The 20,381-nt window shown below is 36.9% G+C and overlaps 1 protein-coding gene across 1 annotated transcript in view; it reads right to left on the bottom strand.

The window, feature by feature from the left end:
• The window catches only part of LOC126822349 (phospholipase DDHD1), a 43,648-nt gene that overhangs the window by 14,415 nt on the left and 8,852 nt on the right, over positions 1-20,381 (bottom strand). The window contains exons 2-5 of the mRNA XM_050551199.2: positions 8,151-8,315; positions 5,461-5,589; positions 4,502-4,640; positions 965-1,080 (exon numbers count right to left, since the gene is read on the bottom strand). Coding sequence (XP_050407156.1) covers positions 965-1,080; positions 4,502-4,640; positions 5,461-5,589; positions 8,151-8,315 — 549 coding nt within the window. The remainder of the gene's footprint in view (positions 1-964; positions 1,081-4,501; positions 4,641-5,460; positions 5,590-8,150; positions 8,316-20,381) is intronic.

Raw genomic sequence — 20,381 nt, 5'->3', positions numbered from 1 at the left:
CAGACCCAGGATCAGATCGCAACCCCTCGAAGAACAAAGTCACATTTTACTATGAAACATCACTTTTATTATTGTTTACTTATTAAAAGTCTGATAACAAATTATTGATTTTTTTAATCAGTGTGATGGTTGCACCTGTTTTTCAGAGAATAGAGAAGTAGTTATATCCATATATACCTTGTGTTGTGTTTTGTTATGAATCGATTATCACAGGTAGATATTTCTGTTGGAAAGCGCGAGACTTGGTATTCGCGATGATATTTTCTATCGAGGAATCTGAGAGGTCTAGAGCTGGGTCCTAGACCAATCGAAATTAGTGACGAAAAATGTAGATTGTAGAGTGTTATGTGAAGGCCTTGATAAGATGTACGGAGTTAAAGCGAGATCAAGCCTTCTATTGAAGATGTATAGATAGCATTTTTTAAAAAAGTTCTCAGACTAGTCCGCAACCCCAAGAAAAGTGCTCGCGACCCAGAGGTTGGGAAACGCCGCATTAGACCACTTGAATACCGAACCCTGCATGCTACAATTGGAAAAAGGAGAAGAGCCTTACAATCTGATTAAAACACCGATCCTATTTCGTTTCGTTTTTTGTAGTTCAAAATTTCATTTTACTTGTCTTTACTACACTAGGATCTGGAAGAGTTGTTATAATATAACCCACGTTCTGGTTGATGTGAGGGATTAGCCAATGAAACAGTCTGTTACGGCGAGTTTTTGGTGCACAGAAACGTGGGTAACCCATTAGAAACATCAACGCTGATTGGTTAATCAAATGTCTGACGTCATAGGGTCAAAAGTCGCTCATATGACCTCTGATGCGACCTTCCACTACAACCGGTCGGATCTTCATCTAGTGTAGGCCATCAAAAGTATAAAAAAAAAATGAAAAAATGAAATATAGATCTGTATTTTAATCAGATTAGTAAATCAATCTATTTTTCCCCGGCGTTATTTACTTTACCTCCGTCAAGTTTTAACGATGACCTCCATTCAACCGGCAAAAATTCAGCTCTCTGGTTGGTTGAATCAAAATCGGGAAAAAATTTATATTTTAAATGGTTGACTTTTGTACGGAGACTGAAATCAAACAAAAAATATCACTGTAATAAGTCAGATCTACACCTAATTCATCTGAGCAGTCTGGCAGTAATTATCAGAAATCATTGAAAATCAATAGACTTCTTCGTCTCATGACCTTGAACACTGTGTATAAATTTAAAGTCAACTTTAGCCTCTACGTATACAGCGTCCACAAGATTTTTCAAAGTGATCAAGGGCCATAACTCTGGAATCAAAGCCATGCCACTTGACTCAATGACAGACCCTATGAAGTAATGTGTATTAATTAACCTTACGGCCACCATATTGCTCTCACTAAATGCCCTTTAAAGATATCATTTGTAATGTATTGGACGTTTTTAATGTAATGTATAAATATTATCATGTGTAATATATTGGACATTAAATTGTAATAAACAACAACAACATATTGTATCAGAATTTACTTCATTTCAAGTTTAAAATTCATTAGATTTTGAGTGTATTCCCATTATATCAGAATTGAATTAATCAATTCATTCAAAGTTTAAAATTTTATTTAGTGTAATCCAACTGGATATTACATCATTTAAAGATTAAAATTCGTCAGATTATTTAGTGCAATCTAATTGTACATGTTTTGGAATTTACTTTATTTAAAAGTTTTAAATTCGTTAGATTTTGAGTATAATCTAAATGTATCAAAATTTACTTTATTTAAAGTTTTAAATTCATTAGACTTTGAGTGTAATCTAATTATATTAGAATTAATTTGATCAACAATGACTAATTATATTGATATGACTGAACGACACAATATAACAACCCACTTATTCTAAAACAATGGAAGAGAAATCATATTCTGTCAATCAGCTGTAAATTATATGTCACAGGAAATCATGCTATCTTTCCACCACCTACACCAACTACTTGAGATACTTCAACAAGAGTTTGTCCATTAAAGGAGGCAAGTCTCTAACTCAATATCATCCACAGTTTTCAAGGGTATATAAAATAGCTAATTAAGTCTCTAAATCAATATCATCCAGTCTTCGACATTGCAAACTCGACTAATTGGTGATCATGTTATCTTACTGTGAAAAGATGAGCTTCTGATATCTAAGTCAAGGAGTTCAAGGAATGCTTCAAAAAATACCATACTCTAGTAATTAGCACCTCAACAAGCATAGATATTTGATAATTATATGTTTCTGGTTATTTTGAGAATGAGGGTGATATAGTGTCCCTTTATATTATAAAGTATGTACAATACCCTTATTACAGGGGTTTTAAAGGTATTCAATGAATGTGTTAACCCTTGTCGGTGCACGTTGTGAGTATAACATATCAGGTATCAAGGGGTCCATATGGACCCCAGTTATAATTCAAAGTTTTTACGTACAGATACATGTATGTCTGAATTAAAAGGCTGGGGTTTAGTTTTTATTTGTATTCATATTTGACAAGTGAAAAACAACTAAATCATTATACAAAAACATTTTAGTGACATTTGGAAAAGATTTAATAATTCTCACAAAATTGCTACTTTGTGTACTATGTGATAAAGAGGTTAAATGGCTATTCACGCTTGATACAAAAACCATTCAATATTTGGAATTCATCATTTAATTTTTGGTATTTGTAACATGCAGGTGTTAAAAGAGAGAACACTCTGGCATACACAATATGGTATCAGGCAGCAAACACATTAGCAAAATCCCAACTGTTGTAAGTTAGGGGTCCAATAACCCCTTGTTCCCCTCAAGTTTTGGGCCTGATTTGCATGTAACATAACTCTGCATGTGAAAAGCAGATGAATACCAAACTCTTCGCTACGTGTAAAAATGTATAGGAGACAAAGTCACTAAATTTCAGAAAGCAGTGCCCATTAGTTATTACAAAACACTATAAAACATGTGCATGGGGTCCACAGAGACCCCACGTTCACCGACAAGGGTTAAACAATAATACACTCTTAAGTATCTTATTAGGTGTGTCCATTGTGAGTATGATTTAAAATTAATTACATTTTATTTACAATTCCTCTTTAACATTTATGTACAATACCCTAATTTAATACCCTATTTTTTGTGGTATTGATAGAGTTCAAGGTTATTTTGGGTATGATATTATATATATAAGAGTGTTAGTGTCTCTTTAAATTCTACGTACAATACCCTAATTATGGTCCTAGTTTTCAATTTAGTTGAAATTAGTTGTACCTGATAATGGCTTCTGTCTAGTGATGATGGGTAGAAATGAAGCTGATAATGGCTTCAGTCTAGTGAAGTCAACTAGAAGCCAATTAATGATGTTACATAAATGACAAATCTTACGACATCACGGCCATTTCATCTGACCAGAATTACCCACGGAAAAATCAATATAAATCTGACATATAGCAAGTGTCTGACCGTCCATTAATGGGATTATTACAGATATTTGATACAGTTAGATAATAGTTATCGAATGGTCATACTGACCAGTTACACCCAGAGGTTGCAGTCAGCAAATTAGAGAGAGAGAGAAAGAGAGAGAGAGAGAGAAAGAGAGAGAGGGGGTTTAACATCCACTTGACACAAACTAGGTCATTTCGGCACTAACATCTAATTTAATTTTATTTCATTAATTCGTTTCCCCGTATGGGTTTTTTAGCAGTGGGAGGAAACCGGAGGGGAAAACCATGAGGTTTGACAGGCGAGCCTACTCCTTGTCACATACAAGCAAGGAAGCAAAACCACACCACTTGACTCAACAACAGACCTTATGATACAACGCCCACACATTAACCACTCGGCCACCCAACTCTCCAGCACACAGAGGACTATTTACTCTGAGAATAGATCTCTGTCCAAAATGGCCGCCATATTCAAAATTTAGTACTGGGGTATTCTATTTTGTAAGGATGTTTTAAACCACCATTTTACCATCTTTCAAACACACAAAGACTAAATAAATAATTTTAAAAATTCTTAAAGTAATATACTTAGCAGAGAGAGAGAGAAAGAGAGAGAGAGAGAGAGAGAGAGAGAGATGGGGTTTAAGTCCACTCTACTCCATACTAGGTCATTTTAGGACTAACACATGGTTCAATTTTATTTCAATAAATTGCCTGCGCGTAGGGGTCTTTAGCAGTGGGAGGAAACCGAAGGACCCGGAGAAAACCCACGAGGTTGGACAGACGACCCTTCTCCTTGTCACGTACAAGTAATCAAAACGACGCCAGTTGACTCAATGAAAGACCTTATGATACAGGGCACGTGCTCACCATTCGCCCCCCCCCCCCATTCCTTGAAGAACATGAAGATCCGTAAATAAGAAGTAAATAAGAAGCTCCACGTAGTGCCTAAACTGAAAACCGCCATGATAGTGTTGTGTTTAGATGCAGACATAAAATTTTTTTTGTCAAGAATGCATTACACCCACCCTACCCTACCCTAAATTTAAATAATTAACTTACTCTCTACAACATTTAACGATGCTTCCAGTTTCCATTTTCTGTCCGATACCATGTATTACAAACACTAGGTGCGTTATGTCTGGTGGTTTATCATCCATTATAGCTTCATAACAATACGCCCGATGTAACCTAGTACCAGCTGAAACATAGTAACAACATCGTAATCATTATAGATACGTAACAATACACCCAATGTAACCTAGTACCAGCTGAAACATAGTAACAACATTGTAATCATTATAGATACGTAACAATACGCCCGATGTAACCTAGAACCAGCTGAAACATAGCAACAACAGCGTTTTAATCATTATATATAGCTTCGTAACAATACGCCCGATGTAACCTAGTACAAGCTGAAACATAGCAACAACAACGTTTTAATCATTATATATAGCTTCGTAACAATACGCCCGATGTAACCTAGTACCAGCTGAAACATAGTAACAACATCGTAATCATTATAGATTCGTAACAATACGCCCGATGTTACTCACTGAGCAATCTGATTAAAACATAGTTCCTATTTTGTTTTACTTGTCTTTACTACACTAGGATCTGGAAGAGTTGTTATATAACCCACATTCTGGTGTGAGGGATTAGCCAATAAAATGGTCTGTTACGGCGAATTCTTGGTGTGTGATGCATGGAACTGTGGGTAAACCACTAGAAACGTCAACACTGGTTGATTAATCAATGTCTGATGTTGTGGACTCTAAAGCCGCTTGTATGACCTCTGACGCGACCTCCCACTACAACAGGTCAGATCTTTATGTAGTGTAGGCCATCGAAAGTATAAAAATCGAAAAAAAATGAAATATAGATCTGTATTTTAATCAGATTACTCACCGAGCCACTGTGGCTCCTAGTAGTACTATATCTAGATTGCGAAGATGGGTAGCTATAGTATATATATGGGGAGATAAGTTGATCGACTTTCTTGTCTTAAAGATACTTACATTTCTGCCAACCAAAGGAATGGGTGACTTTTCTCATAAATTTGGAGGAAGCAGATTCACTGAAGAGGAAGACTTCATTGGCTGAATTCCAGTCAATGTGAAATTCATGAAATTTTATGTTGTGTATCACTGAAATAGAGCAAATAAGTATAAGTTGTTATAGAGATGAAATAAAATGAAATGGGGGTTTAACGTCCTACTGTTCTGCTTCGAACTGGGCTAATGAAGACGGGCATACGCCATACAGTGTGCTATGACAGCGGCACTACTGCCTACTCTTTTGTATTTATCTTCCGTAAACCTAGAAATAATTTTACTTTAGGTTATCTTCATATATATATGCTTCATTTGAGTTACCATAACTAACAAATACTTACTGTACTTTTATATTTATATAGGAACCACATATTGCCATATGACACAGGTTAAAATCAATGACCTGTTGTCCTCTAATATACATGTAGGTACAGGTCTAGAGCATTAAACAACTTATATGACACAGGTTAAAATCAATGACCTGCTGTTTCTCTAATATAGATATCTATATAGGTCTCGCGCATTAATCAACTTATCATACGACACAGGTTAAAATCATTGACCTGTTCTATAATATAGGTATCTAAAGGTCTACAACATTAATCAACTTATAGTATGAATAACAATATGAAATATAAATTGGCCATTATTCAACCTGTCATCTATTGTCTGGTTTCTAACTACCACATAAAGATTTTTATTATCAGGAATATTCCACAGTGTTCTCAAGAGAGACTGGGTGACAAAATAAAACAGGACAGATAATATAGATGAAAAGAGAACTCAAAAGGGAATTAGAACTTTCGAAATCTTTGACAATAATATCTGAGTTGCCATAATATGACATAAAATTGATAATATAAATGAAATGAAATGTTCTGCCATAATCCAGGGGAAGTTGTCCGATATGCGCAAGTATCGAAAGGAACCCAGTTATAAACATATATTTTAAATCTTATCAAAATCAGATAAAAATTGTCCACAACCTTTTTATTACATACTTTTACACTATTTGCGTACAGGGAGTGGCCATTTTGTTGGCCCATTTCGATCTGATTTTCACAAAACTCTAAGTCAACAGTCTTTATGGTCTAATGGTGATATAATCGGATGAACAGGGCGACAACAATGTACATCCACTTGACAATGTGGGCGTATAAAAATTGTACCATACGCTAGTCCTGAAAATGACCTACCAGTAGTTTTATCTAAATCTTACATGACGCATCTTAAAGATTGTCTCAGAAATTGAGGGAGCTACGAGGGCTAAGTGAGTAAGAGGCGCTGTTCGATCCCCGCATTGCCCAAGAAAGTTCATCGGGATTTTCCTGCGTTGTTTCCCCTTGTCAGTGATGCAGGAGGGAGGGTCTGACAAGGACAGCTGTCCTGTCATTCAAATGGTTCGAAAAACCGAGGTCCCGTGTATACATTGGCATGCACATAAAAGATCCCTTGGCAGTTGGAATTCAATATAACAGTACGCCGTAGTGCCACTGTCAGGGCTAAATTTCCCTCATAGCACACTGTATAGCATATACATGTGTTCATTAGCCCAATTGGAACAGAACAGTGGGACGTTAAAACCCATTTCATTTGTCTCAGAAATTGCTTAGGATTTATAAGAATACATGTATATTAAAACTCTATTTTAGTAACAAATACTTCAGTCGGTGTATTTAATACAAGTTAATTCAAATCAAAATAAAAAGTGTCATTCTAAAGGGTTATTGCCATGGTTACACTTTCTTATCTTCTGGGCAAATTCTCATAAAACTCTAGAAATGGGGAAAAAACTAGACAAGGTTTGGTGTTTTTATCTGTAAATGAATCCATGACAAATAACTCTTCATTGTGTTCAATATATATTGTAAAATCTGTCTCAGTATATTCTCAGATAGAGAAATGAAGCCACTCAATATCATTTAGATCATTTAATGACTAACATGTGATATATTTTTATTTAAATACCCAGTACTTTGTTTGTCAATAGTGTCTTAAGTAGTGGGAAAAAAACTGGAAGATCAATAATGTTATGTACATGTAGCATCCTCCATCCTACTCAGGGGGGTTGGGTGGCTGAATAGTTAACAAACGGTCTGTCATTGAGTCAAGTGGCGTGGTTTTGATTCCCCACTTGTACATGTACGTGACAAAAAGTTGGGTCAAGCCTCGTGGGTTTTCTCTGTGATCTTCCAGTTTCCTCCCACAGATAAGACCCCTATGCGCAAGCGAATTATTGAAATAAATTAGAACAATATGTTAGTCCCGAAATGAGCTAGTTTGTTACGAGTGGACGGTAAACCCCATTTCTCTATCTTTCCCACTCTATTCCATGTCACATGTAGACACCTGGTTTTGAAACCACACCACACGACTCAATGACAGCTGAACCATATGATCTATGTGATATTTGACCAATCGGCCACCCAACCCCCTAAAGCCCTCATCACACCAAACTAGTTCTCACAACGTTCTGGGAAAGACCATAGAAAAGCATATTGTGTTTCTTGCTACCCAGAAATCACACTGCATAGTGGCATAGGAATCTCCTGTTGCGAGATGACACAGTGTGATTTCAAGCTTCATCCCAACTACAGTCAGAACTAGTTTGATGTGACGGGGGCTTAAAGGTTTAATAATATATGATATATTACCAGGTTTTGTTCCTTTCCCACCAGGCACTGATGGTACATCAACTATTTTCTGTCCCATAAATTTAGCTAAATGTTCTGTCTCTAATTGTGTAGCATAACCTTCCTGTAATGGCTGCCATGTTCCATCGTAAAACCATGTTCCCCTCATAATATTGGATATATCACCTGAAATATAGAAATTTGTTCGTCAGTTATTTATTTAACAAATGTTTAATACAAATTAAACTAACCATGGACTGAAAACTGTATTCAAAATTCAAACTAACATGTATATCTGATGAGATAAAGTATTTCAAGCAATGCACAAGTGCACCCATTAGACCATTCGGTCACCAACCCTCCATGATGGTTAAAAGTAAACACCATAGTTGTAATATGTATAAGAGAGAAGGAAAGAGACAGAGAGAGAGACACACACACACACAGAGGTAGAGGGAAGAGAGAGAGAGAGAGAGAGAGAGAGAGAGAGAGAGAGGTCATAAGTTTGGACAGAAAACCCTACTGCTTTGATCTTACTGATATTCACATACAAGCGAGAGACACACACACACAGGGAGAGGACAAGAGAGAGAGAGAGAGAGAGAGAGAGAGAGTGAGAGAGAGAGAGTTCATGAGTTTGGACAGGCGACCTTACTGCTTGCCACCTACAAGCTGGGAATTGAAACCACACCACTTGAGTCAATAATAGACCTAATGATCTACATGTAAGCACAGTATTAAACCATTCGGCCATCCTCATGCAGTTACCGTTATACACCTGAACTCACATGTACATTATTACTTTTACATGTACATGTTATACATGTATACTGTATGCTTCATGAAATAGGATGGCTAGTGGTCAGTATAAAATATATAACTTTATATGTACATGTATATACATATATTGTATGCTTCATGAAATAGGATGGCTAGTGGTCAGTATAAAATATATAGATTTATGTACATGTAACTTCACGTACACAAGGATAAGCTATCATATTTAATATTAAAATGGGACCCTGGCTAGTGATCAGTATGAAATATATATTTACCTATACAAGGTTTAGCTATTATGTACCTACAAGAATTAGCTCTCATGTACATATCAAGGTCTAGCTATGTACATGTACTTTTGTACAAAAGAGGTAGCTATCATATACCCATACAAGGTTTAACTATCATGTACATATACATATACCCATACAAGGATTAGCTATCATGTACATTACCCATACAAGGTTTAGCTATCATGTACATGTACCCATACAAGGATTAGCTATCATGTACATTACCCATACAAGGAATAGATATCATGTACATGTACCCATACAAGGATTAGTTATCATGTACATACCCATACAAGGATTAGCTACCATGTACATGTACCCATACAAGGAATAGCTAAGATGTACATTACCCATAAAAGGAATAGATATCATATACCTTTACCCATACAAGGATTAGTTTTAATTTTTAAGTAGATCCATCTACATGTATTTATAATGAGTAGTATATACAAGGATAAGCTATCTACATGTATCATTAGATATCAGCTACATGTATATACATGTATATCATTATAGTAGATCCATCTACAAGTACATGTATTTATAATGAGTAGTATACAAGGAATAGCTATCATGTAGCTACAGCTCCCGTCAAAAGGCAAAACCTAGTAACTCACATTTTTCTTATTTTGAGAAAACAAAGGAAATTGTAATGAATGAATATCAAATGCCAGCTCATCCACTGATTTGACTACTATTGAGTTACTAGGTTTTGCTGTGGTATACTAGGCAAATGAAGGAAGTTGCTAGGTTGTGTCATGGGTGTAACTGCTTACAAAATCAAAAGATTGGAATATCTATTACAACAACAGGAGGCACATACCCTAGTAACTACAAATTTGGTCCTAACTCAATTCTGATAAAAAAAAGTGAGTTACTAAGTTTTGCCTTTTGACGGGAGACATGTACATGTATCATTATATCAGCTAGTAGCTAATATGTCATTATTTCAGCTACATGTATATTAGTAGATCCATCTGTGTAATGACCTAATATAAAATCTGTGGTGATAAAACCAACAATCAGTGTTAATAGTTGTACAAACCATTAAATATAACATGAGTCATACTATACCTAACAACATGATATAAAATAACCTGAATGGTTAATTATTAAAGGTCATTTAGTCAATAATAACGAGCGAAGGATGTTGTTTCCTACAGGCACAATCCTACGGCCTTCTACCAAGAAAAATTTGTACTTTTGTCCAGACATGTTTAAAGATGAGAGAGAGAGAGAGAGATGGGATTTAACGTCCATGCGACACAAACTAGATCATTTCGGGACAATCACATGGCTCAATTTTTTTTCAATAATTCGCATGTGCGTAGGGGTCTTTAGCAGTAGGAGGAAACCGGAGGACCATGAGAAAACCCACGAGGTTGGACAGGCAACCCTACTCCTTGTCATGTACATGTGTACAATCAGGCAATCGAAACCATGCCATTTGACTCACTGAGAGATTTTATGTTACAACGCTGCACGCACGTATGTCCAACCCACACAGCCATCCAACCCCTCCATTAGATAAAGAGCTGGCTGTTCAAAAACAGATAATGAAAAATTAATCATCATTGCTTGATAACGGTGAGAGTATCCTCATTGAAAGGTTGCAGTTAAACATACATTATGCAAGAGCTAAATCTGCCCATATTTTAGGTCTTTCTTTAGGACTGAAATCTTATCTACATTATAAATTAGACATTAATTAACCTATCCAGGCCATAATCAACTCTAGATGGCAGTGCTAGCCTGTGATCTTTAGTGGACTGTAAGCCGATTTACTGCATAACTTTCCTTCTCGATTAAACAAATTAAATGGATAATCGAGACTATGCTGTTTATCATACTGACTTTAGTAATGATGACCGAGGCTTATGGGAATTTCAGTCGCTTAGTTCTCGGTTCATAGTGGATCAATTTGAATGAAATTTTCACCAAATTGCCTTTACATTATCTAGTTTTTAATTATTATAGTGAGAACTGCCAACTCGTTACCGAATCTCCCATAATGTATCTTTAATAAACATCCATAAAGCTGTCTGTTATAATATATCGCTTTCACTAAATGCCCTTTAAACATTAAAGATAGGAAGAATTAATATATTGAAAATTTCATTCAAATTACATTTTGGGAGGAAACCGGGGGACCTGAAGAAAACTCACAAGAAAGACCTGCAATAGACAGATTTACATGTAGCTCTTGCATAATGCATCTTGAATTGAGCATCTTTCTATTTTAACACAATGTCATTTAAAGCCCTAGAGGGGTGTTGGATGGCCGAATGGTTAGCACCTTGGCGCTGTATCATGAGGCCTGTCATTGAGTCAACTGGGGTTGTTTCGATTCCCCGGTTGTACGTGACAAGGAGTAGAGTTGCCTGTCTAACCTTGTGGGTTTTCTCCGGGTCCTCCGGTTTCCTCCCACTGCTAAAGACACCTATGCGCAAGCGAATTATTCAAATAAAATTGAACCATGTATTAGTCCCGAAATGACCTAGTTTGTGTCGAGTGGACATTAAACCCCATTTCTCTCTCTCTTTTTAAAAGCCCCAAAGCTCTTGTCTATCACTTTAAAACCAGTGTGGCTTTATTCTATCTAAAAACAATCATTTAAAGAAATGAAAAAAAAAAAGAAATGAAATGAAAAGAAAAACGTCCTACTTTTCTACACCAAATGGGCTAATGCAATGGCTAATGTACATGTCATGTAGTGTGTTACATTAATTGTACGAGGGAAATTTGGCTAAACAGTTTTGCTACAGGCTACTGCAGTACCATAGAGGGTCTAGTAGAGTCGCAGCTTGCATTCTCTTTTCTTCTTGTGGACAGCTTGTTTGTAAGGGCATTAACCAGTCATGGCAACCTTTTAAATCAATTTCCCTCATATCAAACTTTATGGCATATGGCATATGCCAATATTCATAGCCCAGAGTAGAACATTTCATTTCATTTCATTTGTTAAAGTAGCCAAGTCTCTAACTCAATTTCATCCAAAGTCTTACACGTTGATACAAATTATTTACCAGGAAAAAGTAGGCTTCTGATATCAAATATTTAAGACAAAATAAACATTTTACCATTGGTACACGAATCGTGTACCATAGTGCGTTTCAGCGTCATTTGTAACAAGTGACCAGAAAGAACGAGGCTAGACATATTCCACAACTCATGTCAAGCGGTGACACTATAACTTATCTAGAGAGCATGCGTAATAAACTGGAATAACCAGACGCTAGAAATTGCTATTCGGTTGAGACTCATGGAGTATTTCGCTGGACATAACTGATTTGAAATTAGAATCAAAACGGAAACAATTGAATGTAAATCAGTTTATATACAATCAGATTACATTATTATATGCATTGCGACCCATTCGTGTCAATTTCTAGGACCCAAATATTAGCGATTTAGCTCCTTTAAATACATGTAATCAATCTGATGATATCTAAGTACCGACTAAGCTGTGAAAAACTAGATATTGTCAAGATAAATGCCAATCAACAGCTTTAAAGACTCGTGTGTTTTCTAATATCTAAAAGTAAACTTGCATGTCCGTGTCACGTCTGATCCATCTGCTATCATTGTTTTCTCAAAATCAATAAAATTTCTTCAACGGCACAAAGCAGCATTAATAAAGTAGCTATATTTGTAAGTCTCTAACTCAATATCATCCAAAGTAGCATGAACTTATTTAAACATACATTATGCAAGCGCTAAATCTGTCTATTGCAGGTCTTTCTTTAGGTCTGAAATGTTATCTAAATTATTAATTAGACATTAATTAACTTATCCAGACCATAATCAAATGTCGATGGCATCGCTAGCCTGCGATCTTTAGTGGGTTATGAGCCGATTTACTTCACGATTTAACGATTAAATGGATAATTGAGACTATGTTATTTATCGTGCTGACTTTAGTAATGATGATCAAGGCTAGGCGGAAATTTCAACCACTTAGTTCTCGGTTCAAAGTGGATCAATTTGAATGAAATTTTCAGCAAATTCCCTTTACATTATCTAGTTGTTAACTATTATAGTGAGAACTGCCAACTCGTTATCTAATCTCCCATAATGTATCTTTAATTACCTACACAATATTCCACAGAATTATCTTATAGACATGACAAATCTTGTCGAACGTGTTTCATTGTTTGACAGTAAGAGAGACAAGTCAAATTATACACCTGAAAGGTATTCATTATAATTACATCCTGTTTTCTATAATCAGTCGGAACAGAACTGTAGGACATTAACCCCAATTTCATTTCTTACAATAATCACAGGAAGACATTATTGACAAGGAAACAGATATAGTTAAATATAGTAATTACCATGATCACCCCTCTCCCCCAATTTCATTTCTTACAATAATCATAGGAAGACATTATTGACAAGGAAACAGGTATAGTTAAATATATTAATTACCATTACTTGTTTTCTACATGTACTAACAATAATTATAGAAAAATATAAGTTGCCAGGCAAGACAATATTGCTTAAAGGTATTAATTTCCTATGTGTCTCTTACTTATAACCATAGGAAATATAAGTTGCCAGGCAACACAATATTGCTAAGACTTTTTCTGCTCCGACTGGGCTAATGAAGATGGGCATACAGCATACAGTGTGCTATGAGGGAAAGTTTGCCCAGACAGAGTACTACGGTCTACTCTTATTTCAAATTCTAACTTTCAAGGGTTCTTTTACGTACACGCATAGGTGTACACAGGACCCAAGTTTTTTTCCAATCCGAATGACTATACATTTTCCCTTTGCAGGCCCTTCATTCTACACCACTGATAAAGACGAACCATGTCGGAAAATCCCATTGAACTTTCCAAACAGGATCGAAAATGGGACCTCCAGGTTAGCGAGCCAATGTCTTATTCTTATTCACTGAGCCACTGTTACTCCCTTAGTGCAGGGGGGTTGGATGGCCGAATGGTTAGCACGCGCGCGCTGTATCATACGGTCTGTCTTTGAGTCAACTGGCAGGGTTTCGATTCCTCGATTGTACGTGACAAGGAGTAGGGTTATACGTGGGTTTTCTCCGGGTCCTCCGGTTTCCTCCCACTGCTAAAGACCCCTATGCGCAAGTGAATTATTGAAATAAAAATTAAACCATATGTTAGTCCCGAAATGACCTAGTTTGTGTCGAGTGGACGTTAATCCCCATTTCTCTCTCTCTCTCTCTCCCTTAGTGCAGAACAATAAAATGTTAACCACAGGATTTCATTTATTAAGGAATGATTATCCAGTCCTTAATCTTAATGAAAAATGACCATGCTGAGAGGAATATAATCTTGATAATAGAGACTACAATCAACATCACTTATCAAGTACGCTTGGGTGACTGATTTTATGAGACAAACATCAAATTGTTCCATATAATGATGTGTCGACGACAATTCCATTAATTAATGTTATAAATGTACAATAGTAGTAAATGTAGATCAACAAACAGTATCAAATCAAGTGAATGGATCCGGGGGGACAGCTGTAAGCGTTCCTTGCGCTGTACATGTATAGTCCTGGGCCTGTAAAAATACAGGCTTTACTCAAAATAAAAAGAAGTTGCTTTACAAAAAATATTTTATTGCGACCAGTCTTGAAGGTGGTCATCTTTTGAATGGCGATAGTACATGTATTACATGTATATCATGAATCATAAGCAGGCCTGGAAATAATGGTTTTACATGTACATTGTATGTACCTGACAAAATGAAATGAAATGAAATGGGGTTTAACGTCCTACTGTTCTCCTCCTATACTGGGCTAATGAAGACGGACATACGCCATACAGTCTGCTATGAGGGAAATTTTGCCCAGACAGCGACACTACGGCCTACTCTTATATCGAATTCCAACTGCCAAGGGATGTTTTACATGCATTTCAATATATACATGGGACCTCGGTTTTCATCTCATCCGAAGGACCAGATAGCTGTCCTTGTCAGGCCCTCCGTTCTGCACCACTTACAAGGGGAAACCACGTCGGAAAATCCAGATGAACTTTCTCGGCCAATGCAGGGATCAAACGCCCGACCTCCAGGCTAGCGAGCCAGCGTCTTAACCAACTAGCCACCGTGGCTCCCGCCTGACAAAATGTCAGACACTAATGAAATAGTACCTGACATTTTCAACTTAGTGCTGGACATGTATTAATAATATCAATAAGAAGGACAAATCAGTGCCGGACAAAATGACAGGCACCAGAGGTTTAGTGCCTGACAAAGCCTGAATCTGTGCCTGACATTGTCAGTGACAGATGCCTTACATGATTCTCAAGGATATAAATGATACCATTTATTGATAGATGTAATAGGGGGTGGGGTGGGGGAGGATGGCCAAATGGTTAGCGCATACAAGATGTATCATAAGGTCTGTCACTGAGTCAACTGCCGTAGTTTTGATTCCCCTGTTTTACGTGACAAGGAGTAATCCTGTTTTTCCAGGATTTTCCAGTACTGGAAATTAAATTTTCATTTTTCCCTGATTTTCAACGAGTGTGCAAACTTTACATACACCATGCACCACTTTATGCATCAATTGGGGGAAATTTTGACCATACGGCAGCGATACAGCCTATTCCAACTGTCATGGGTTCTTTTACATGCAATCAATGTGTACAATGGACACCTGAAAAGCATGACACCAAACAACCACAACCAGGAGTGAATCCTAAACCTACTGATTAGCAAGCCAGCACCTTATCCACTGAGCCACCACGTTACATGAATACCAAAATAGACATATACTTAACTATTGCAATACATCTATACGTGAACAATCAGAGAGCTGTGCTTAATATAACTTTAATTCATTCATACACAACCTCAATGATTCATACATATGACACCCTTACATTGATTTTAATCAAACACAGGATGTATATCATGTATGGCTAACCAAACCAGGATATTATTAGTATATTGTAAAATCTCCAGTCCTCTTATACTTATTATCTTTCTACTTGAGATATTTTCAGACAAACATCGATTTTATTTTACTGATGAGGAAAAGCTAAAATAAAACAGACTACTTTGATTTGTTGTCCTTTTCTCCCGGAAATAAAAAGAAACTAATTCAAAAAGAAAATGTAATTATTGTCTCTACTCAAGAGCTTTCTGTTCCAAATAATCAAGTCTGTAAACTTTTCATTTTAAATTAACGGGTTCTTAAACATGTTAACGTTCAGAGAATATGCTTCGAATTGTCGCCTAAATAAATCAGTAGCTGTTTTTCTATAAGTACATGTATGTGTTATAGTGTATTTATCTACCCAGTTACTAAATGCCACTTAAAGGATATAATTTCAGTATGTTCATATTCACAGGATCAAGGGAAGTTTCTTGAAAAGAAATGAAATGAAATGAAAAAAATGAAATGAAATGGGGTTTAGCCCGGATGCAACAAAACAGCAGGACGTTATTAAACCCCATTTTATTTCATTTCATTTCAGAATTACAAGCAAGCCTTCTAGTTGTTACAGCTCAAGAATGACATCAGTTTCCAATATAACACAACATGTATCTGGTCTTCTTGTAGTCAAATGTTTTCAGGCAATACCTGGTAATAAGATGACCTTACCATCAGGGTTATTGTTTAAAGGCAAGTTTACTGAATAAAAATGGTTAAACATACATTATACAAGAGCTAAATCTGCCTATTGTAGGTCTTTCTTTACAAATGTAGGTCTGAAATGTTACAAATGAAATGAAATGAAATGGGGTTTAACGTCCTACTGTTCTGCTCCTATACTGGGCTAATGAAGACGGGCATACGCCATACAGTGTGCTATGAGGGAAATTTTGCCCGGACAGCGGCACTATCGCCTACTCTTATATCGAATTCCAACTGCCAGGGGATCTTTTACGTGCATTCCAATATATACACAGGACCTCGGTTTTTTGTCTCATCCGAAGGACTAGACAGCTGTCCTTGTCAGGCCCTCTGTTCTGCACCACTGACAAGGGGAAACCACGTCGGAAAATCCAGATGAACTTTCTCGGCTAATGCAGGGATCGAACACCCGACCTCCAGGCTAGCGAGCCAGCGTCTTAACCAACTAGCCACCGTGGCCCCCCTGAAATGTTACATAAACTATTAATTAGACATTTATTAACAAAACAAGACCATAATCAACTCTTGATGATATCTTATGTGTTCGATTTTCTCTTGATTTGAATCTGATCTACTGCTCAACGCCAATTGATAATTACATGTAAATGCAAAAATGGATTATCGACACTATGTTTTTCTATCGTATCGACTTTAGTAATGATGAATGAGGCTAGGCCTAAAATTAAATCGCTAATATCTTGGTTCACAGTGAAGCAATTTGATTGAAATTTTCAGCATATTCTATTTGTGTTATCTACTTTTTACATATTATGACGACAACTGTCAACTCTTTTATCTAATCTCCCATAATCATGCTCCTTTAATTCAGGCTGAAAGACTCTTGCAAACCACTAACATGTATCATTTTCCTGTGCATCTTTAATTTCTGAAGCACTGTTATACTTTTCAAAGATATACAAATACATGTGACACAAACTACACTGTATGTCATTTCAGGACAAATACATGGTTTGACATATTTCCTATAATTCCCTTGCAGGTATCTGTCTTTAGCAGTGGGAGGAAACTTGAAGACAAGAAGAAAATGGCAGACAACATGATAATTACAGCCTTCAGCTGAAGTCTATAAATCAAAGTATATATACAGTATACGAGTTAATTGTATATCATATACATGTAAGGTGTCTTTATCCGTGGGAAGAAACCGAAAACCTACGAGATTAGACAGGCAACAGGCTAATTATAATACAAGTCAACAGGCATGTTTATCTGTGGGGGGAAACCGAAAACCTACGAGATTAAACAGGCAACAGGCTAATTATAATATACAAGTCAACAGGCATGTTTATCCGTGGGAAGAAACCGAAAACCTACGAGATTAGACAGGCAACAGGCTAATTACAATACAAGTCAACAGGCATGTTTATCTGTGGGGGGAAACCGAAAACCTACCAGATTAAACAGGCAACAGGCTAATTATAATATACGAGTCAACAGGCATGTTTATCTGTGGGGGGAAACCGAAAACCTACGAGGTTAGACAGGCAACAGGCTAATTATAATATACGAGTCAACAGGCATGTTTATCTGTGGGAAGAAACCGAAAACCTACGAGGTTCAATAGGCAACAGGCTAATTACAATACGAGTCAACAGGCATGTTTATCTGTGGGGAGAAACCGAAAACCTACGAGGTTCGATAGGCAACAGGCTAATTACAATACGAGTCAACAGGCATGTTTATCTGTGGGGGGAAACCGAAAACCTACGAGGTTCGATAGGCAACAGGCTAATTACAATACAAGTCAACAGGCATGTTTATCTGTGGGGGGAAACCGAAAACCTACGAGATTAAACAGGCAACAGGCTAATTATAATATACGAGTCAACAGGCATGTTTATCTGTGGGGGGAAACCGAAAACCTACGAGATTAAACAGGCAACAGGCTAATTATAATATACGAGTCAACAGGCATGTTTATCTGTGGGGAGAAACCGAAAACCTACGAGGTTCGATAGGCAACAGGCTAATTATAATATACGAGTCAACAGGCATGTTTATCTGTGGGGGGAAACCGAAAACCTACGAGGTTCGATAGGCAACAGGCTAATTACAATACAAGTCAACAGGCATGTTTATCTGTGGGGAGAAACCGAAAACCTACGAGGTTCGATAGGCAACAGGCTAATTACAATACGAGTCAACAGGCATGTTTATCTGTGGGGGGAAACCGAAAACCTACGAGGTTCGATAGGCAACAGGCTAATTACAATACAAGTCAACAGGCATGTTTATCTGTGGGGGGAAACCGAAAACCTACGAGATTAAACAGGCAACAGGCTAATTATAATATACGAGTCAACAGCCAGTTGACTCAATGACAGACCTTATGATACAGCAAGCACGTGCTTTCCATTCGGCCATCCACCCCCCTATCAAAGTAGCTGATTGTATATTATAATATTGTATATGGTTATTACATAATCTGTAAGTGGCATTTAGCGATTGGGAAACAGAACACGATTTCTATGGGAAAACAAAACAAAAGCACGATGTTTCAACAAGTAAATGGCTTCACCATGCATATCTTATATATTAAGCTCAAGTTTACTAAATGTCATTGTACTTGATAACGATAAGAGGATATTTGTCGAAACGTTGTGCTTTTAGAACAACACCAGTGATGTTTACCCATAGATATTGTGTTGCTAATGGAGAGAGAGAGAGAGAGAGAAAGAGAGAGAGAGAGAGAGAGAGAGAGAGAGAGAGAGAGAGAGAGAGATGGGGTTTAACATCCACTCGACAAAAACCAGGCCATTTCGAGACTAACATATGGTTCAATCTTATTTCAATAATTTGCAGGAAAACGGAGGACCTGGAGAAAACCTACGAAGTTGGATAGATGACCCTACTCCTTGTCACATACAACTGGGGAATCGAAACAACGCCAATTGACTCAATAACAGACTTATGATACAGCGCACACATGCTAACCATTCGGACATCCAACCCCCCGTTCTGTTAATGGTAATTACAGCTTTTGTTAAAAGTTTATAAATCAAAGTATTACAGTACAAATCAAGGTTAAGTACCAAATTCCCCCGAATTAAAAAATCGTGTGAGTCAGTGAATCAATGTGCTCTGCCCATGCTCTAAATTCCGCGAATTTGAGTAAACCGCTGACCACTGCGATTTTTTAAAACCACTGCGGAAATTAACACAACAGATCCACCGCGAAATTTAAAAAGTCAGACTTTTCACAGACGTACCGTCAATACATGTATAAGAATCGATTGTATACACCATTGAAGGGCAAACATTTTAGGTGAAGGGCCCAACACAAAGTTTTGAAACAAAGTTGCGAATTGGGCAACTATGTGATTGAGTGACGCTGCAAGCTATAAATAGACCTACAAAGATTATTAATCCTACAAAGAGAAGCATCTGATTAGAGCTTGGATCTGATCCTACAGAGAGAAGCATCTGATTAGAGCTTGGATCTGATCCTACAGAGAGAAGCATCTGATTAGAGCTTGGATCTGATCCTACAGATAGCAAAGCCTGTTTAGTTAGAGTTTGGGTCCAACAATAAGAA

This window comes from Patella vulgata, chromosome 5 (genome assembly GCF_932274485.2).
Source record: "Patella vulgata chromosome 5, xgPatVulg1.2, whole genome shotgun sequence".
NCBI lineage: Eukaryota > Metazoa > Mollusca > Gastropoda > Patellidae > Patella > Patella vulgata.
The sequence above is the reverse complement of the archived record's forward strand: the minus strand, read 5'-3'. Positions and strand labels throughout refer to the sequence as shown.